We start from the raw sequence: 16,203 nt of genomic DNA on the forward strand, positions 1-16,203 counted from the left end.
GTGTCCCTCCCAACCTGTCCTGGGACAATCCCACGGGGGGGTGTGTGATGGTGTCCTGGGGCTACCGGAGCAAAGCTCCCCACAACGCAAGTGTGTGCTTTGCCGGTCTGGAGGCCAGAGTCCAGGATCAAGGCGTGGGCAGGGATGGATCCTTCTGGGCACTCCCAGGGGGTCTGCCCAGGCCCTCCCCCAGCTTCTGGAGGTTTGCCGGAGATCTTTGGGGTTCACCGGCTTGTAGAGGCATCACCCCCGCCTCTGCTTCCGTCTTCACACGGTCTCCTCTCTGCGTCTCCTCTGCGTGTGTCTCCGTGTCCAAATTTCCTCTTCTTATACGGTCACCAGTCGTGGTGACTTGGGGCCCAGAGGACTCCAGGGTGACCTCATCGTAACTACATCTCCAGTGACCCTATTTCAAAATAAGGTCCCGTTCTGAGGTACAAGGGGGTTAGGATTGCAACATAAGGATTTGGGTGGACATAATTTATATGCCATGATGGGGGCCACGAGGGGAGGGGATGGTGTGCAGGACCCGAGCCTGGCACGTAGTAGGTGCTCAGCAAATTAGTCCCCATCCCAAGCGTCTACACTTCTCTGCAGCCGCTGGCAGCTTGCAGCCCACAGACACTTGGGCTGGGCCTCTGAGTTTACACAGAGCATACACAGGCCTTCTCCTCTCCCCAGCCCCCATTCTTGCATCCCTGCAGGGAGGGGGTGGTGATGGCGAGCTGCCCTCAGGTTTGTCCTGGGGCTTCAACAGCCTGTAGTTGTAGCCACCGAGGGCCAAGGCTCTGCGTCAGGTGGCCTCCTGCTACCCCCACCCTCTAGCGTCCCCCACTGGCCTCCAGGCTGCTCCTGCCTCAGGGCCTTTGCACCTGCTGCTCTCTAGTCCACAGCACTGCTCCTCCCAATAGCCACGCTGCTCACTCCTGCCTCACTCAGGTCTGCCTGCTGTCACCTCCGCCCGCGGCAACCCCCCAGCCATCCTGTCTGAAGGACACCCCAGGACCTCTCTGTACCCTCCCCGACACACGTGGCTTTATTCCCCCTCATAGCTTTGCATATTGTGGTAAAACACACATAACATAAAATTGACGTTTTAACCATTTTTAGCATACAGTGCGGTGGCATCCATCCACCCAGCGGTCACCACCATCCGTCTCCAGGATTCCCTCCATCCTCCCAAACTGAAACTCCATCCCCGTGAAACATGAACTCCCATCCCTCCCCAGCCCCCGGCACCCACCATCCTACTTGCTGTCCCTAGAACGTGACGACCCCGGGAAGCTCATGGGCATGGAGTCACACAGGGTTTGTCCTTTTGTGTCAGGCTCACGTCACCCAACACCACATCCTGGGGGGCGTTCGTGTCGTGGCACGTGTCGGCACCCCTTTCCCTTTTGAGGCTGTATCCTCTTCCGCTGTGCAAATCGGCCGCTTTTGCTCCCGCGTGTACCCGTCCACGGACACCAGGGCTGTTTCCACCTCTTGCCGCTGTGCCTCGTGCTGCTGTGAACACGGGTGTGCCAGCATCTGTCTGCGCCCCTGCTTTCGGTTCTTCAGGGCGTATCCCCGGGAGCCTCGTAGCGTCTTAAATATTCATCTGCTTGTCTGCGCGCCGTCAGCCTTGCTCCCTGGAGTGTGAGCTGGGCAGGGACAGACTCCACGTAGTGCTGCCTGCCGTCTGTTTTGTCCACTGCTGTGTCCGTAATGCATGGAAGGTGCCCGGCTCCGAGCGGATGGTGGAGGGGTTAATGGAAGTCACTGTGAGTGGCACAGCAAGGAGACATGCGTCCTGCAGGTCTCCCCGGGGGCGCGCGAGCTCCTATCCAGTCACCCCACCCCGGGTCCCTGCACGCAGCAGGCGCTCTGGCCCCCTGCCCTCGGGACGCCGGCCCACTGGCCTCAGCCCACCCGTTGTTGTTTCCACCACCTGAGCCATCGGTCCTCCTTTGATTAAGTCTCATCTTCCCATGAAAAGCAAAGGAGGTGACCGTTGACTGGTGGGGGAGGTCATTCATTCCAGAAAGGAAATTGGATGGCAGCGTTTCCATCATCTGTGGCCCAGCCCCTGCTCCCAGCAAACACGCTTCCCCGCCCGTCCCCCGCTGTGGGCAGCAAAGCCCGTGTCTGCACCCGCAGGCAAGGCAGCCCACACCCAGCCTCTGCCGGATCTCGTTAAACAGGCAGCTCCCGACGGATCGATGCCAGCCAAATGATGACCAGTTGTGGCCAGCAGTCCTTGAACGTGCTCACCGTCCTCTCGTTGCTGATTTCTGCAGGTAGAATGGGTGCCCAGCTGGGCGGGGAGGGAGGCACAGGGTTGGGCCTTCCCGGGGTCAGCATGAGCCCAGTTGGGGTTCTGGGTACTGGCGGGGGGTGCCCCTAGACCCTGGCATTCCCGCTGGTGAGGAGTTAATATTTGGTGCTGTTCGGGGAGAACCTGTGTGCCGTGCCCCACGTGCATGCTGCGGGAGCCGCGCTGAGTGTCGTCCCTGGCTCGGTGGGGTTAATGGTGGCTGAAAAGAAGCCTTTGCACAAATTCTCCACCTATGCCTAAAAGTCAGGTCCAAAACGTCACGGTCATCCCACTGTATGGATGAGGAAACTGAGTCTTAGAGCCGAGCCTGCTAGTAGGAGGCGACACGGCTAGTGCAGGGTCTGGGGCTCTAATCCGCCTGCCAGCACCCGACCACCTCCTAGGATCCCCCTGAGACAGCAGGTGGGCTCTCACACTCTTGTTTACAAAGGTGGACATAAAGCAAGTCCTTCCACAGTTCCAAACGAAAGTGGGCGCCTGGAGAAGCCCGCCCTACCTCCCGGCACCAGCGGTGGCTGTCTGAGCCCCGGGCGAAGCAAGGCACCTGTTCAGTGTCTCCCTCTGTCTCTATCTCTGTCTCTCTGTGTCTCTATATCTCTTGCTCATGCATCTGTGCACAGGACCTCCTCGTGCCCTCTTGCCCCTTTGTTGAGGGCCTGACTCTGAGGGAGGCCATGAAGGGCCCTGGGGACGGCCGGCTCCAGGACAGCACAGCCAAAGCCAGGCCAAGGGTCTGGGGGCCTCTGTTTACCAAACTCCTCCCTGACTCCGTTTCCGTGCATTAGTGCATCTGGTCCTCCCTGCCTCCTGGAAGAGAGGAGGAGGTCCTCACCCCTTTTACAAATGAGGAAACAGGGCTCAAAGGAGGCCATGAGCTGCCCAAGGCCACACGGTCACCTGGCTGTTAGATATTGACACACTGTGTTCGTCCCTTGGAACCCAAGTGAGAGGCTCTCTCCTTGGTGTCCCCTCTCCACTTGGACCGGTTCTCCTGGTTCATAAGTACTGGCCTCCTAACAGCATCTCTCTGCCTTCGGGGCCCCAGGCGTAGGCTGAGAACCACACTGAGCCTGGAAGCCGGCAGGAGCGACCCGGTGTTACCCACTCATTCACGCACCCCTCCCTGCTCAAAATGAGGCTGAAGCTTTGCTGTTTACACAACTCTCCTCGGAGCCCCAGCCATCCAGGTTGCCAGGGGTCTCCCATCTGTGGGGGTAAGGAGGCCGAGAGAGGTCGTGATGGCGCAGGTGACCCGCGTGCTCCAGGATTCGGACCCCGCTGTCCCAGCCGCCAGCTCTGGGCAACTTCAGCTCATTCTCCCTCGGGAGTGGCAGTGGCCTCCACCGCCTGACCCTCGGTGGGACTTCTGTCCCCTGCCTTCCTCAGCCTCCCTCCCCAGCCCAGCCCTGCACAGTGGGCTCCCCTGATGCCCAGCTCAAAGGCCACCTCCCTGCTCCGTCCCTTCCCTCCCAGGTTCCTGCCTCGGTCCTATCCTCTCCCTCCAGCCCCAGGGCCTGAGCCGGTCTTTCTGACTAGCTGCTTGCCTGTGGCGGACACATCCAGCTCCCCGTGAGCCAACCCATAGCAGGGCGTCCTCACCTGTCCCAACACACACCGGGCTTCCTGCCTCCAATCCTCACATCCAGCGCCCCCCCCCCCCCCGCGCATCCTTCCTCTGGGCTAGCAGGTCCCAAACCCCAGCCTGTCCACCTCCCCTGCGAGGCTTGCCTCCCAGGTCAGCGTGGCTCATTCGGAAGGTCTGCTGAGGGGCCTACAAAGCCGCATTGGTGCCCGTCCCCGGAAGGTCGGATGAGGCAGGTCAGGTGCACACTGTGCGACCACTGCTCTGAGCCTCAGTTATCTCCTCTGTACAACAGGAGTGCATGAGATTAAGGGAGATGGGTTATGCCCCACTGAGGATAGGGCGTCCTTAGTGACCTGTCTCCCTGCAGAAGGATCTTCTATTTCCCAAGGTCAAGGCCAAGCACGGGGGCCTGCAGGGCCCCCCTGACCCCTGAAACTCTGAGACCCTCTTCCCAAATTGGTCACGTCTATCCCCACGAACGAGGGTGCTGTACTTTGGGCACAGGATTTCATGAGACTACCCAAGCCAGGCTCGGCACTCCAGCTCGTGAGGCCCGTCCGCCCACCGGCCAGCGCAGCCCAGCTGGGACTCCCCTCTAGCAGCCCCGGGCGCACAGGGAGCCGTGTGGGCTGCTGTCTGATTACCTCTCTGCAGAGACAGAGCTTTCAACGAGCGAGCGGAGGAGCTAGAGAAATGTATTCAGCCAACGGAGCCCCTTTTCAGCGATACAAATTAGATACAGCGATCCCTTTTATGAAGATACTAATTAAGCCGGAGACCGCGGGCTCCAGGTTTTTTCCATTGTTACATTTGCTGAGGCTCTCCCTCCTATTTATCACCATCCGCACGCCTGGTAAATACTGTCCTGGGTGTGCAGCAGCCTCTGTGGCTGCATAGCGGGCTCCCTCCTCGAGCCCGGGGAGGGAGGGCCCCAAGCCAGGGCAGCTCTGTGGCCGTGAGTTGGGGATAGCCAAGGCCAGCCCTTGGGGACCTCTGGGGGAGAAGCCGTGGAACCAAGGAGCTGCTGCTTCCTTCGAGAGGGGGACCCGGCTCCTGTACCCTTGCCGCTCTCCAGCCAGGCGTCCTGGGCTTGTGGGCGGACCCGTCCCCGGTCCACACGGTAACAGCGGAAATTAAAGCTGGTGACAGAAGCAGAGAGGGCTAGACCTCAGACCCAGGCAGGCTTGAGTTGGAGTCCCTCTACCACCTCTTACCCGCTCAGACAGATCACGGAGCCTCAGTTTTTCCATCTGTACAGTGGGATCCCAGACCTGCCGGCTAGGCTGGCCAAGTGGGTTAAATGGGAAGTAGTGTGTGACGAGCACAGTAGTTGCTCAGTTAATATTGTGCCCTAGTGGAGTGCCTGCTAAGTGCAGAGCCGCTGGAGGGGATCCCTGGAGGCTTAAGAGGCAGCTGTGCATCTGGGGGACCCAGTGTAAGCAGGGCTGGCCTCGAGGGAGGTCTGGGATGGGACAGCAGTGCAGAGTCAGCTTCCTGGACAACACACTGGCCCACAAAGCCTTTCTGGGGAGGGAAGAGGCTAGCAGCACCCTGGGACAGATGGACCAGGCTCCTCGTCCCAGCGCTCGTGGACTCCCGGGGCAGCCCCCCACTGAGCCTGGGGACTCTGTTTTCCAGTCTTGTCTGCGCATTTCCGGGTCTGTGAGCCCTATACGGACCACAAAGGCCGCTATCACTTTGGCTTCCACTGCCCCCGCCTCTCGGACAACAAAACCTTCATTCTTTGCTGTCACCATAACAACACGGTTTTCAAATACTGCTGCAACGAGACAGAGTTTCAGGCGGTGATGCAGGCGAACCTCACGGCCGGCTCCGAGGGCTACGCGCACAAGTGAGTACCGGGCTGGGGCCCCTGCCGCGGCGGGGGCCGCTCCATCACCCCATCCCCCGGGGCGGCTGTCAGGTAACCGGAAAAGGACAGATGGGCCTGGAAGGATTCTGGGAAAATCTTCAGGTCACAGGTTTTCCAGGCTGTCTGTCCTCTGATGTTAGCCGTCTCTTCGAGAAATGGGCACAGCACCCACCTCCCGGGGCTGCTGCAGAAGTTAAGTGAAGTCGAGGATGTGGAATGGAAGGCTTAGACGCACAGCAGGTGCATGGGCCAGGAACCCGCATTCCTTCCTTCGTTATTTATTTGATTGGTGGTTCTGACTCAGAGATTAATCCCACGCAGCCTCTTTCCTTAAGGTGATTAAAACAGGAGAGACCACAGCCCTAATGGAAGGGACCACGGGTGTAAAGAGAGAGAAATTTACCCTGCAGAAAAGAAGTGGGGATATGCTAAGGAGAGCCATGGAGGATTGAAACAGCATGCGTTTCTCTTATCATGAGTGAAAGAAACTAAGCCTCATTCCACATCTTTGGAGTCACTTGTATTGCTTTTACTGTGAGCTAGCTGTTTATGTCCTTTGCCATTTTCCCATTGAATTGTTGGCTTTTTTCTTATTTATTTGCAGGGACTCTTTATATATGAAAGAAGTCCAGTGAGTTGCAAATCTTTTTTCAGTGTGTCTTTAAATTTGTGGTGCTTTTATCTCATGCTGAATTTTTAGTTGTTATATAACGAAATTGGATCCATTTCTTTTCTTTTATATCTTCTGGGTTTTGTATCAGATTGAGAAAGGTTTTCCCTATTCAGAGATCATGAAAAATCCTCCTCATGTTTTCCTTTACTTTTTTTTAATGTGTTAATTTTTCGCCTTCAAATCTTTGGTCTGTTAGGAATTTATTTGGATGAAAGTTTTGAGGTAGAAATCCAACTCTATTATCGTTTTTTCCAAATGGGTAGCCAGTTGTCCCAATACCATACACTGAATCGTCCCTCTTTCCCCCATTGATGTAAACTGCAAACTTTTATACTATAATATACTATATTTGAGGATCTGGATAGATCGTGATACGTTTTCATGGCTTTCATTGGTCTTCCCATACACTAATATCCCACTGGATTAACTCCTCTGGCTCTTGATATGTTTTAATGCCTCCTTAATCTATCCCCCCGGCTCTTTTGTTAGATGAACTTTAGAAGCAGCTTGTGTAGTCTTGCTCCTCCAAGGATCCACTCAGTATTTTTTACTGAGATTACATTGAATTCATAGATTAATTCAAAGAGAATGGACTTTTCATGATACTGAATCCAAGAACACAGTACAGACAATCCCTGATTTATGAGGCTTTGACTTATGACTTTCCAACTTTACGATAGTACGAAAGGGGCATGCATTCAGTAGAATCCGTACTGAATTTTGATCTCATCCCAGGCTGGCAGAATACAGTACAGCCCTCGTTCATAATGCTCAACGGGAACTGTGAGTTGAAGCTCCTCGTCAACCGGGCAATTGCAAGGCTTGACATCTGACACACTTGCAAGCATTCTGTCCCCAGACAACCATTCCGGTTTTCACTTTCAGTACAGTATTCAGTAAATGACATGGCATGGTCCACACGTGATAATCAAATAGGCTTTGTGGTAGATGATTTTGCCCCTGCAGTAGGCTAATGTGGTTGATCTGAGCACATTTAAGGTGAGCTGGGCTATGCTGTGATATTTGGTGGGTTGGGTGTAGTAAGTCCTTATGATATTCTCAACTTACAATTGACTTATTGGGACACAGCTGCATTGTAAGTTGAGGAAGATCTGTTTGTCTTTCCAATTATTCAAATTTTCTTTCATAGTGTTTCGGGATTAATTTCATGAATATTGTATGCATGCCTTCTGCACTGTTCGTACTTATTTTTTCATATGTTGCTGTTATAAATAGGGTCTTTTCTCCCACGGCATCTTCTGACCCACTCTCATTTGAATGACAAAATCTAACAGTTTCTATACGTGAGTTTTATACCCAGCCACCTTACCGAAATTTTTATCTTTGTTATACTTTTTCAGTTGATAATCTCTTAAATTTCCCATTATGCTATTGGCAAACATTGGTAATTTCACCTGCTTTCCAGTTTTTATGCCTCGTTTCTTTTTCTTGTCCAGTCATGTTGGCTAGTACCTCTAGAACCATCTTTGGAATTATCAAGCATTCGTCTCTTCTTCCTGATAGAACTCAGATATTTTCCCAGTAAGCCTGAGGCTGACTCTTGGGTGGCTATATTTTTTTCATGGCAAGGAAAAGTCCGCTTGGAAGGAGGGTTCGTTGAGTGACCGTGGAAGGGAGTGGTGGCACCACTGGGAGGCCTGGGCCCCCAGCTGTCTGTCCCATGGCGGGGCTGGAATGCTTCGCCACTGTGCTGTGCTCACTCGGGGGAAATCTCCCTTCCTTTTGGTCAGGCAGGAGATGCAGACTCCTTGACTATCATCCAAATCTCCCTCCCCCCACCAAGGCCGATCCCCAGCCTTCCTTCCTCAAATGCATGGGTGCTTCCCCTGAATATCTTGCCATCTGCTCAGGCCTTAGAATAATTCTGTGTGTGAAGTCGTTCAGCAAGTCCTGTCCATCACAGGGGCTGGAATCGGGCCTGGAATCTGACCCAAGGCTTTTATAAGACCACAGACGGACTCCCTGAGGCTGGAGAGTGGTGCCAGCCCTGGGGTCAGGACCCCGGAGCGCTGTCGTTGCCGGCCGAAAGCCAGACGGAAGACAGAGGCTTGGCAAGGCGAGCCGACTTCTCCAGGGCTCCGGCGACTGGTGTCTGGGATCCTCGTTTTGAAGCCCACATGTTTCTATAATCTGCACATTTCCACAGGATCTCACACAGAATACTCCCATCATTTCAGCACCGCGGGGCCTGGTTGCTGTGAGGAAGAGTTCAGCCATACAAGAAAGCCATTCCCCTGGGGAGGAATGGAGATATTGAGGAAAGTTGGCTTAGTTCTGATTCTTTAACCTCCGAAAGCACTTACAGAGTGTGCGGCACGGGGCCGGCTCGGTGCTTGGCTCTGTCCTTGGCTCTGTCCTTGCCGTGTCCCGGAGGGCACCTGGTGGCCCAACCTGAGCCCACCTCACACACAGGGAAGGTGAGGCACGGGGAGTTTGTGTGACTCGCTGGATCGAGGCAGCCCGTCGCAGGAGCCCGGCTGTGTCTGGAGGCCGCTTTCATAAATCTGGGGCCTCAACCCATGGAGGCAGATCTGAGCGGGGAGGCCTTGGAGTGGGGGTCCCCACCACGGCGCCACTGACACCTGGCGCTGGATCGTTCTCGGGGGGGGGGGAGGGCTGCCCCCTGCGCTGGCTGTGGCAGCCTCCCTTGTTACCACCCCCGAGCCGTGGGGGCAGCCCCTCCCCTCCAGGTGGCTGTGACCACCAGCTGCATCTCCTGATGCTGCCAAGTGTGGGGTCAGGACCGCCCCGCTGGGAGTCGCTGCTCGGGAGGGATTCCTTCTTGTGATTCCCCACCCAGCCTCCCCGCCCCCTCCCTTCCCACAGACGTGGCCGGAGGCCCAGAGAAGGGCTGCACCTACCCCAGAATAGTTGGGCTCCACTCCTCACCCAGGCTGTACCACGCCTGTTGTCTTTGCGTTGCCTGCAGGGAGGCCTGGTGCCGGATTCCCCTGCGTCCAGAGCTTGTTAAGAAGCGGGGAGCCGTGGGGTCCAGAGGAATGAGCGTTTCCAGGCGGGGTTCCCTGCGTCTGGGTGTGAAGCGCAAGGAGACGCATGGGGACAGGCAGGGGCCGGGGACCCGTGCGTGCGTGCCCTGCCCACCGAGGGGACCCAGGGCCACCGTGACCCTTCCTGGCTTCCATCCTCAGATGGGCGGGGTCCGCGGTTGGCCAGGGCGCCTGACACCCGCCCCCGGCAGCCACCCAGCCCCTGAGTCGGTGAGGGGGCAGAGCTGGTGGCGGGGAAAAGGAGAGCGCTTCCGACGACTTGTTTGTTGGTGTTCTCCTGGAGGAACAGAATGGTTTGTTTCGGTTCTCGCTGCCTGGCAGAAAGCGGGTGGAGTGGAGGAAGCCGCGGCGCCAGGCCCCCTGACACGGCAAGGGGCCACGTCCTGCCGCGCGCGCCGGGGCCCTGGGTGTGTGGGGGAGGGCGCCGCACACCGTCCCTTGCCAGGTGGACCCGGACCCGGAGCCCTGAACCAGCAGGGGCCCCGGTCGGCTCTCCCTGGGGACCAAGGTGGCACGGGGCGGGGTCTTGCGCGGAGAATGGGCGTCCTTCGCCGGGTGGGTGGGCAGCAAGAGGCGGAGAGTGGGAGACGTTCTAGGAAGGCAGCAGCATCCTGGAGGGTGGAGTGGGTGAATTCTCATTTTTCCCTTGGCTGCGCGTGAAACCTCTGTCCCCCAAAAGCTTTCCTTTCCCCAGTGCCCGAGCACCGAGAGCTCCGGGCCCTGTCCTGCAGGCTCTATAGCCCCGTCCGGAGACTTCAAGTTCTGAATAGAGCCCCTGCGTGTGGTCAGAAGCTTCTGGATATTCTTGTCCATTGTTCGACCCCATCAAGCCCCGGTAGGCCCAAGCCTGCATCACACTGGCAGCCGTCTGAAGACTGAAAAGGTTCTAGAATCACGATGTTTCCTGATCTGAGCCAAACCACGGGGAGGGAGACAAATGAACATGTGTGAGGCCTTGTTAGAGCGAGAGGGGCCTCACTCAAAGGATCGAGTTATCCTCGCGCTATAACAAGGCCTCACACGATCCTTTGATCCACGTGGAGGTTGGATCCGTGGAGAAGGTTCCCAGGCCCCCTTACACGAGGGCTGAGGCTTAGAGAGGGTGAGGAGTTGCCTGACGTCACACACACACACCTGGGACAGAGCAGGGCTGGGGACAAGGGCGCCAGGCCCCACCGCTGGAGACCTGAAGGCTGATTTTGGGCTCCCATGCTGTGTCCCGGGTCACCTGTGGCCCTGTGCATGGAGCCTTCTGTGACCGAGGCCCGTGAGGCACATCCCATCCGGGACTGGGTGTCCCCGCGGCAGAGGGGAGAGAACACAGGTGAAACCACGAGGTGGCCCTTGATTTCTGCTCAGAAGCAGCCACGGTACTTCTCGTCACACTCCGTGGGCCAAAGCTCATGGTTTGGCCGAGGCTATTACCAGCCGGGAGGGGAGAGGCGCCCGGGCTGACGCAGGGAGGGACGGCAACTGCCTTGTTAGTCGTGTGCCCCGCTTCACTCGCCCCAAGCCCCTGCTCCTCCACCACCTGGGGCAGCCTCGATCATGCTGTGACCTTAGGCATGTGGCCTGGCCTCTCTGGGCCTGGATCGACTGAGCATTCCTGTGCCCCTGGCTCTCAGGAGCCGGCACTCACCGCGTCCTTTCCCCCCTCGGCCCCCCACCCCATGCATGTCTTATCAAGCCCCATAAATGACACCGTCAAGGAGGGCGAGGATTACCTCTATTTTACAGATGATGACAGTGGAGCTCAGGGTAGAGAAAGGCACTGAGCTGGCTTTAAATTCACGCAGTCCCGATGCCTCGGGCCCAGAATGTCACCACCAGGGTCACCAGCTTGTTACACTGACCCACAGGCCACCCCGTGAGTGGGCTCAGGGCCCAGATAGCATAGGTGAGGTCGGCCAAGGGGCCATGGCCACCTCCCAGCCAGCACTGGCCTGGCCGTGAGCCCTGCAGCCGTGTTCCCCTCCGGCCTGATGACCTCAGTGGCTCACCTCCTCCGTCCATCACGAGCGGTGGGGGGGACTTCCTCCTGGCCAGGGCGCCCCCTCCTGGTGGTGTACCTGGTCCTGTACCAGTAGGTATTCTGGAAGATTCCTCCAGCAGAGGTTTTTGTCTATCGCTTGGGAGACACAGAAATAATTAGAATCCGTAAATGCCCCAAAACACACCAAAAATTTGCTGTCTGTGGCTTTGGCTGGCTTCACATCTTGCTCCATAAAACAGCGTCCGTTTTATCTTCTGCCCTTTACAAAATATACGCTTACACGCAACAGAGACCCCTGCATCTGGATGGAATTAATTTCCAGATCACATTTTTTAAATTAAATTAAAACACCCGAAATGCTTCCAGCCGGCCAGCGATGGGGAGGACAGGCCAAGAAAGACAGGAGAGCTGCCCGGGCGTGCTGTCGGCAGCCTGGGCTCTCGGGCCAGCTGCACCTCCTGCGTGAGCTCCCCTCCGTGTCTTCTGCAGGTGCACCCCTCCTTTCTCTGAGCAGGGAGGGCGGGGGGAGCAGCCCACCACTCTGCATCCCCCTGAAAGCCAGTCGGAGCAGCCGGCGGCGGAGGCCCGCAGGCCCAGCAGCGCCCACGCACACATGCAAAGCCAGTGACACGCTGAAACGTGGGATGATCTGGGGGTCAGGGGTTGGGATCCACCCTCCAGTCCTCAGGTCCTGGGATGGGGTGACCCAGGACAAGTGGGCACGCTGCGTAACAGTGCAAAATCTCTCCGGGGACATCCAGACATGACCTTGAGGTTTTCCCAAGATTCAACACACCCTGTGGTTAGGTGATCTGGGGCCGAACCCCAGGGCAGCCCCTTCCCACCCGGCCAGTGACTTGGCCTCTCTGGACCTCATTTCTTCCTCTGAGCTCGGGGCAGGCTGGTCCATTCGCTCCCTCCTGGTATTGCCGCAGGACCAAGAAACACCGGGTGCCGGCGTGTTCTCATTGCCAATAGGGTTATTAACTATTAGAAATGCGTAGAGAGGAGGTAAAATCTAGTGAGGAAGCTAATTCTACCAAGGCTGACATTGTCACCGGCTCACCACGGCCCCCGGTGTGTGTCAGTTTCGGTAAGGTCAGCAGCCGCCCTGTGCTGAGTGCCGGGCGCGCAAAGATACGTGGGACCTTGGCCCTAGCCTCAGGGAGCTCTGGGCTCCAGGAGCCAACAGTCCTACAAAGCACCCGAGAAAACACCGTGTGTTCTCGGAAACCCAGTGACTTTGGGACCTCAAGAGAGGAGTTGGATCTAACAGAGGACATCCAGGAAGGCTTCCTGGAGGAGGTGAGAGCTGAGCTAGACGTTGGTGCCCAGATAGTAGGGAGTGAGTTCCAGGCAGAGGAGCCACATTGACCAAGGTCCGGAGGTGACTCGTCCGTCCTGAGAGGCTGGGTGCAGCCGCCCAGGACAGCGTGGCACCGTGGTTAAGAAGGTGAGCTCTGGAATGAGGCTTCTGAGTTCAAATCCCGGCTCTTCACCAAACGGCTATGAGATCTTAGATGAGTCTCTTAATTCCTCCGAGCCTCAGTTTCCCATCTATCAAGCAGGACTGGTGGTGACAGCAGGGACAGGGCCTTCTTTGTTTGCTCTGGATGTCAAGTGGGCTACCGTACGGGGCGCGCGCTGCCTGCCACTTTGCTTACTCTGATCATCTCTCAGTCCTGCTGGCTCCAGGCCCAGCTGTGGCCCAGCCACCACCCCCGGCTGGCGTCACAGTCTCCCTCTCTGTGGGGTAGCATCTGCACACCGCTGCTCTGCCTCCCCCCTCCTGCTCCCCTCCCTCAGCCCTGAGGCTGCTGCCATGGGAACCACCAGGAAGAGGCCTGTTGCTGGCAGCCATGCCGTGGGGGCTCCAGGGACCTGGGAGAGCGGGTGCTGGAGGAAGCAGGAGGGGGGAGACTGGAGCCAGGCCTGCCTCTTCAAGACACATGGGCGTCCACCCCAGGACCCCTACCTCTGCAAGCCAGGCCGGGCTGCCAGCCTCTGTCCCTGACGGAAATTCCCCTCCCAGATGTAGCGGGGCAAAGCCAGCGTCCCCTGGAAGAAAGGCAGCTTGAGGCATGGCTGGTAGTCATTCACACCTTAGCATGAACAAGCCCCTGAGACTGCGGCAGGCTGCATGAAGGTGGCGGTGGAGGGGGGACCCCACCAGGGAAAGGGGGTGGCCTAGATACAGAATTGTGTCTCGCTTCTCAAGCAGATACTGAGCCCTTTACTAGTGCCCACTAGTGACCCCCAGGCCTGGGAGTCAGAGGGCAATGGCCCCTGCCTCACTGCTGAGGCTGAAGCTGGGCCTCAGTCACCTCCTATAGGCCCAGAGACACATAGGAGTTCTCCCAGGCCACACAGCAAAGCTGGGCCAAGGAGACACCTGGACCAGGCCCCCTGGCTCCGGGCCTGTGCTCTCTAGCACAGCCTCAGGGTCTGGAGGGATCTGCCGTGGGGAGCCCAGGACACCGAGGGGCCCTGTCTGGGCAGGAGCTGGGGGGGTATCCCTCCTCGTGAGCAGGACCATTGCGGCCGGACACTGGCCTTTCCTGTCTGTAGTGCACCTCCTCTCTGCCCCTGCCAGCACATACCCACCTGTGCAGACGCCCGCCGCAGGGTGCAGACAGAGACTGCATCTGAGCGATTAATAAATCAGTCCCTTTAAACAGCCACAGTCCCTGGCGAGTGCTGTTCGGGGCACAGAAGCCCCAGCTGCCCTGGCCAGCCCAGGAAACGGGCCTCCCTGGGCACCCAGGGGACACTCAGACCCTGGCCTGGGAAGGGGACGGATGGACCCAGACAGCCCAGTCCCGGGAGGTGGGCGCTCGGTGTGACAGGCACTCTGGACTTAGGCCTGGAGGGTGGGCCTGGCCCAGCCCGCATTGGAGGGGCAGCCTTCCCGGGGGAAGCAGTGTCCGAGAGGGGCAGGTGGGAGTCAGGCAGGAGGAAGGAGAATGAAAAAAGCTGCCCAGGTAACAAGCACAGCCTGTGCAAAGGCCTGGTGTCCCAGCGAGCGGGCCACCCTCCTCCGTGAAGGGACAGGGAGTCAGGCTTCACTAAGGAGCCGCGAGCCCCCGCAGCCTACAGCTCACGTTCGCTTCCACTTCTGGAGGGCAGAGCAGTCTCCAGCGGGGCCGCACTGGACAAATGATCAGGAGAAACCATGTCAGGGGACCCTGAGAGCTGCAAACACACCGGGGGTGAGCGGGAGGAGGGGACGGTGGAGGCAGGGGCTGGAGAAACAGCCGGGACCCGTGACTGCCCTGTGGGGCGTGGGGAGGGAGGCCGAGCCCACCTCTGCTTCCTGGACTTCTGCGAACGGGCAAGAGAGTTGAAGGGGAGGCTGCTCCGGGGGAAGGGGGCACCCGCTGAGTCCCCGTGGCACGTGGCAGCGTGAGGTGGCCCTGAGCGGATGCTGGGGGCCAGAGGTTGATGGCTCGGGAGGTTGGGTGGGTTTGTCCTAGGACAACAGACGTCCTGCATTTGCCCAGGTCCGGTAAGGTAGGGAGGAGCCGCGGGGGGACCAGGGGCAAAGGAGGCGGTGAGGGATGGAGGAGAGCATCCCAGGAGGGGGCAACAGCATAAGCAGGGAACCGGGGGGCAGGCAGGTGAGGGCACCTGCAGGAGCCAGCTGGCGGGTCCAGGGGCAGCTCCCATGCTGGGAGAGACATGAGGGTGAAGGTCCTTCCAGAGCCCTAACAGACAGGGCCCCCCTGGGATCCCTGCCCACACTAGGATCCTGGGGGAGATGCTCTGGGGCGGAAAGGGTGCCGGGGAGTAGAGTCCAAGGATCTACTCCCCGGCACGGGGGCCATCAGGCAGGTGGAGGGAAGAAAGTGGAGGGTGAGTGTGAAGAGAGGAAGCCCGGACTCCCTGTCCCCCAGGGGCGGGGGTTGCGACCCCTCCTCTCTGGGACCCCATGGGTTAATTCCGTCAGTGGGAGCCGCTGTCCTCTCCCCCTCAGCGTCTGTCTCTCTTTTCCCCCAGCAATTACACCGCCTTGCTGGGGGTGTGGATCTACGGCTTTTTCGTGCTGATGCTGCTGGTCCTGGATCTTTTGTATTACTCGGCAATGAACTACGACATTTGCAAGGTTTACCTGGCACGGTGGGGCATCCACGGACGATGGATGAAACAGGACCCCCGGCGGTGGGGCAATCCTGCCCGGCCCCCCCGGCCAGGGCAGCCCGCCCCGCAGCCCCAGCCTCCCCCAGGCCTGCTGCCGCAAGCCCCCCAGGCCGTGCACACGCTTCAGGGAGAGGCTCACAGCCCACCACTGATGACCTTCCAGAGTTCGTCTGCCTGGTGAGTGGTTGCGGTCAAGGCCCTGGCCGCCGAGGTGGATCACTTGTCTTTGCCAAGCTTGGAAAATATTGGGTCATTATTGCTGCTGTGTTTGGCTCCTTGATTACCTGATTGTTTGCTTATCTCATTGACAAGAGGATTTGAAGTTGCCCAGGATAACGTGCGCCTGGGCGAGAGTCAAACGCGAGGCAGAAACGGAGCTTGGGAGCCCGGCCTGCCAGTTTATTGCACTTCGGGACTGATGCGGGAATGATTGCCACTGAGCCATTAATGGAGTTGTGAGTTTCCTGGAGGCCAAGGCAAAAAGGGAAATTGGAGGGCTTTCCATGTTTTCACGGTCCAATGAAGCAAATGGGTTTTGGAGGCTGGGAGATAAGCTTTTCGGCATGAGGTGAGGAAGTAAGCACATTACTGGGTTG

The 16,203-nt window shown here is 58.1% G+C and overlaps 1 protein-coding gene across 1 annotated transcript; it reads left to right on the forward strand.

Annotated features, from left to right (window-relative positions):
• Positions 1–2,209: 2,209 nt before the first annotated feature.
• Positions 2,210–15,788, forward strand: SHISAL1 (shisa like 1; the record flags this gene model as incomplete). The annotated part of the gene is made up of 3 exons (XM_080812427.1): positions 2,210–2,279; positions 5,541–5,754; positions 15,467–15,788. The coding sequence occupies exons 1-3, from the start codon at positions 2,213–2,215 to the stop codon at positions 15,786–15,788; spliced, it is 603 nt and encodes a 200-aa protein (XP_080668553.1). The 5' UTR covers positions 2,210–2,212.
• Between the last annotated feature and the right edge of the window lie 415 nt (positions 15,789–16,203).

The sequence above is a fragment of the Martes martes genome, assembly GCF_963455335.1.
Source record: "Martes martes genome assembly, chromosome: 8".
NCBI classification, from domain to species: domain Eukaryota; kingdom Metazoa; phylum Chordata; class Mammalia; order Carnivora; family Mustelidae; genus Martes; species Martes martes.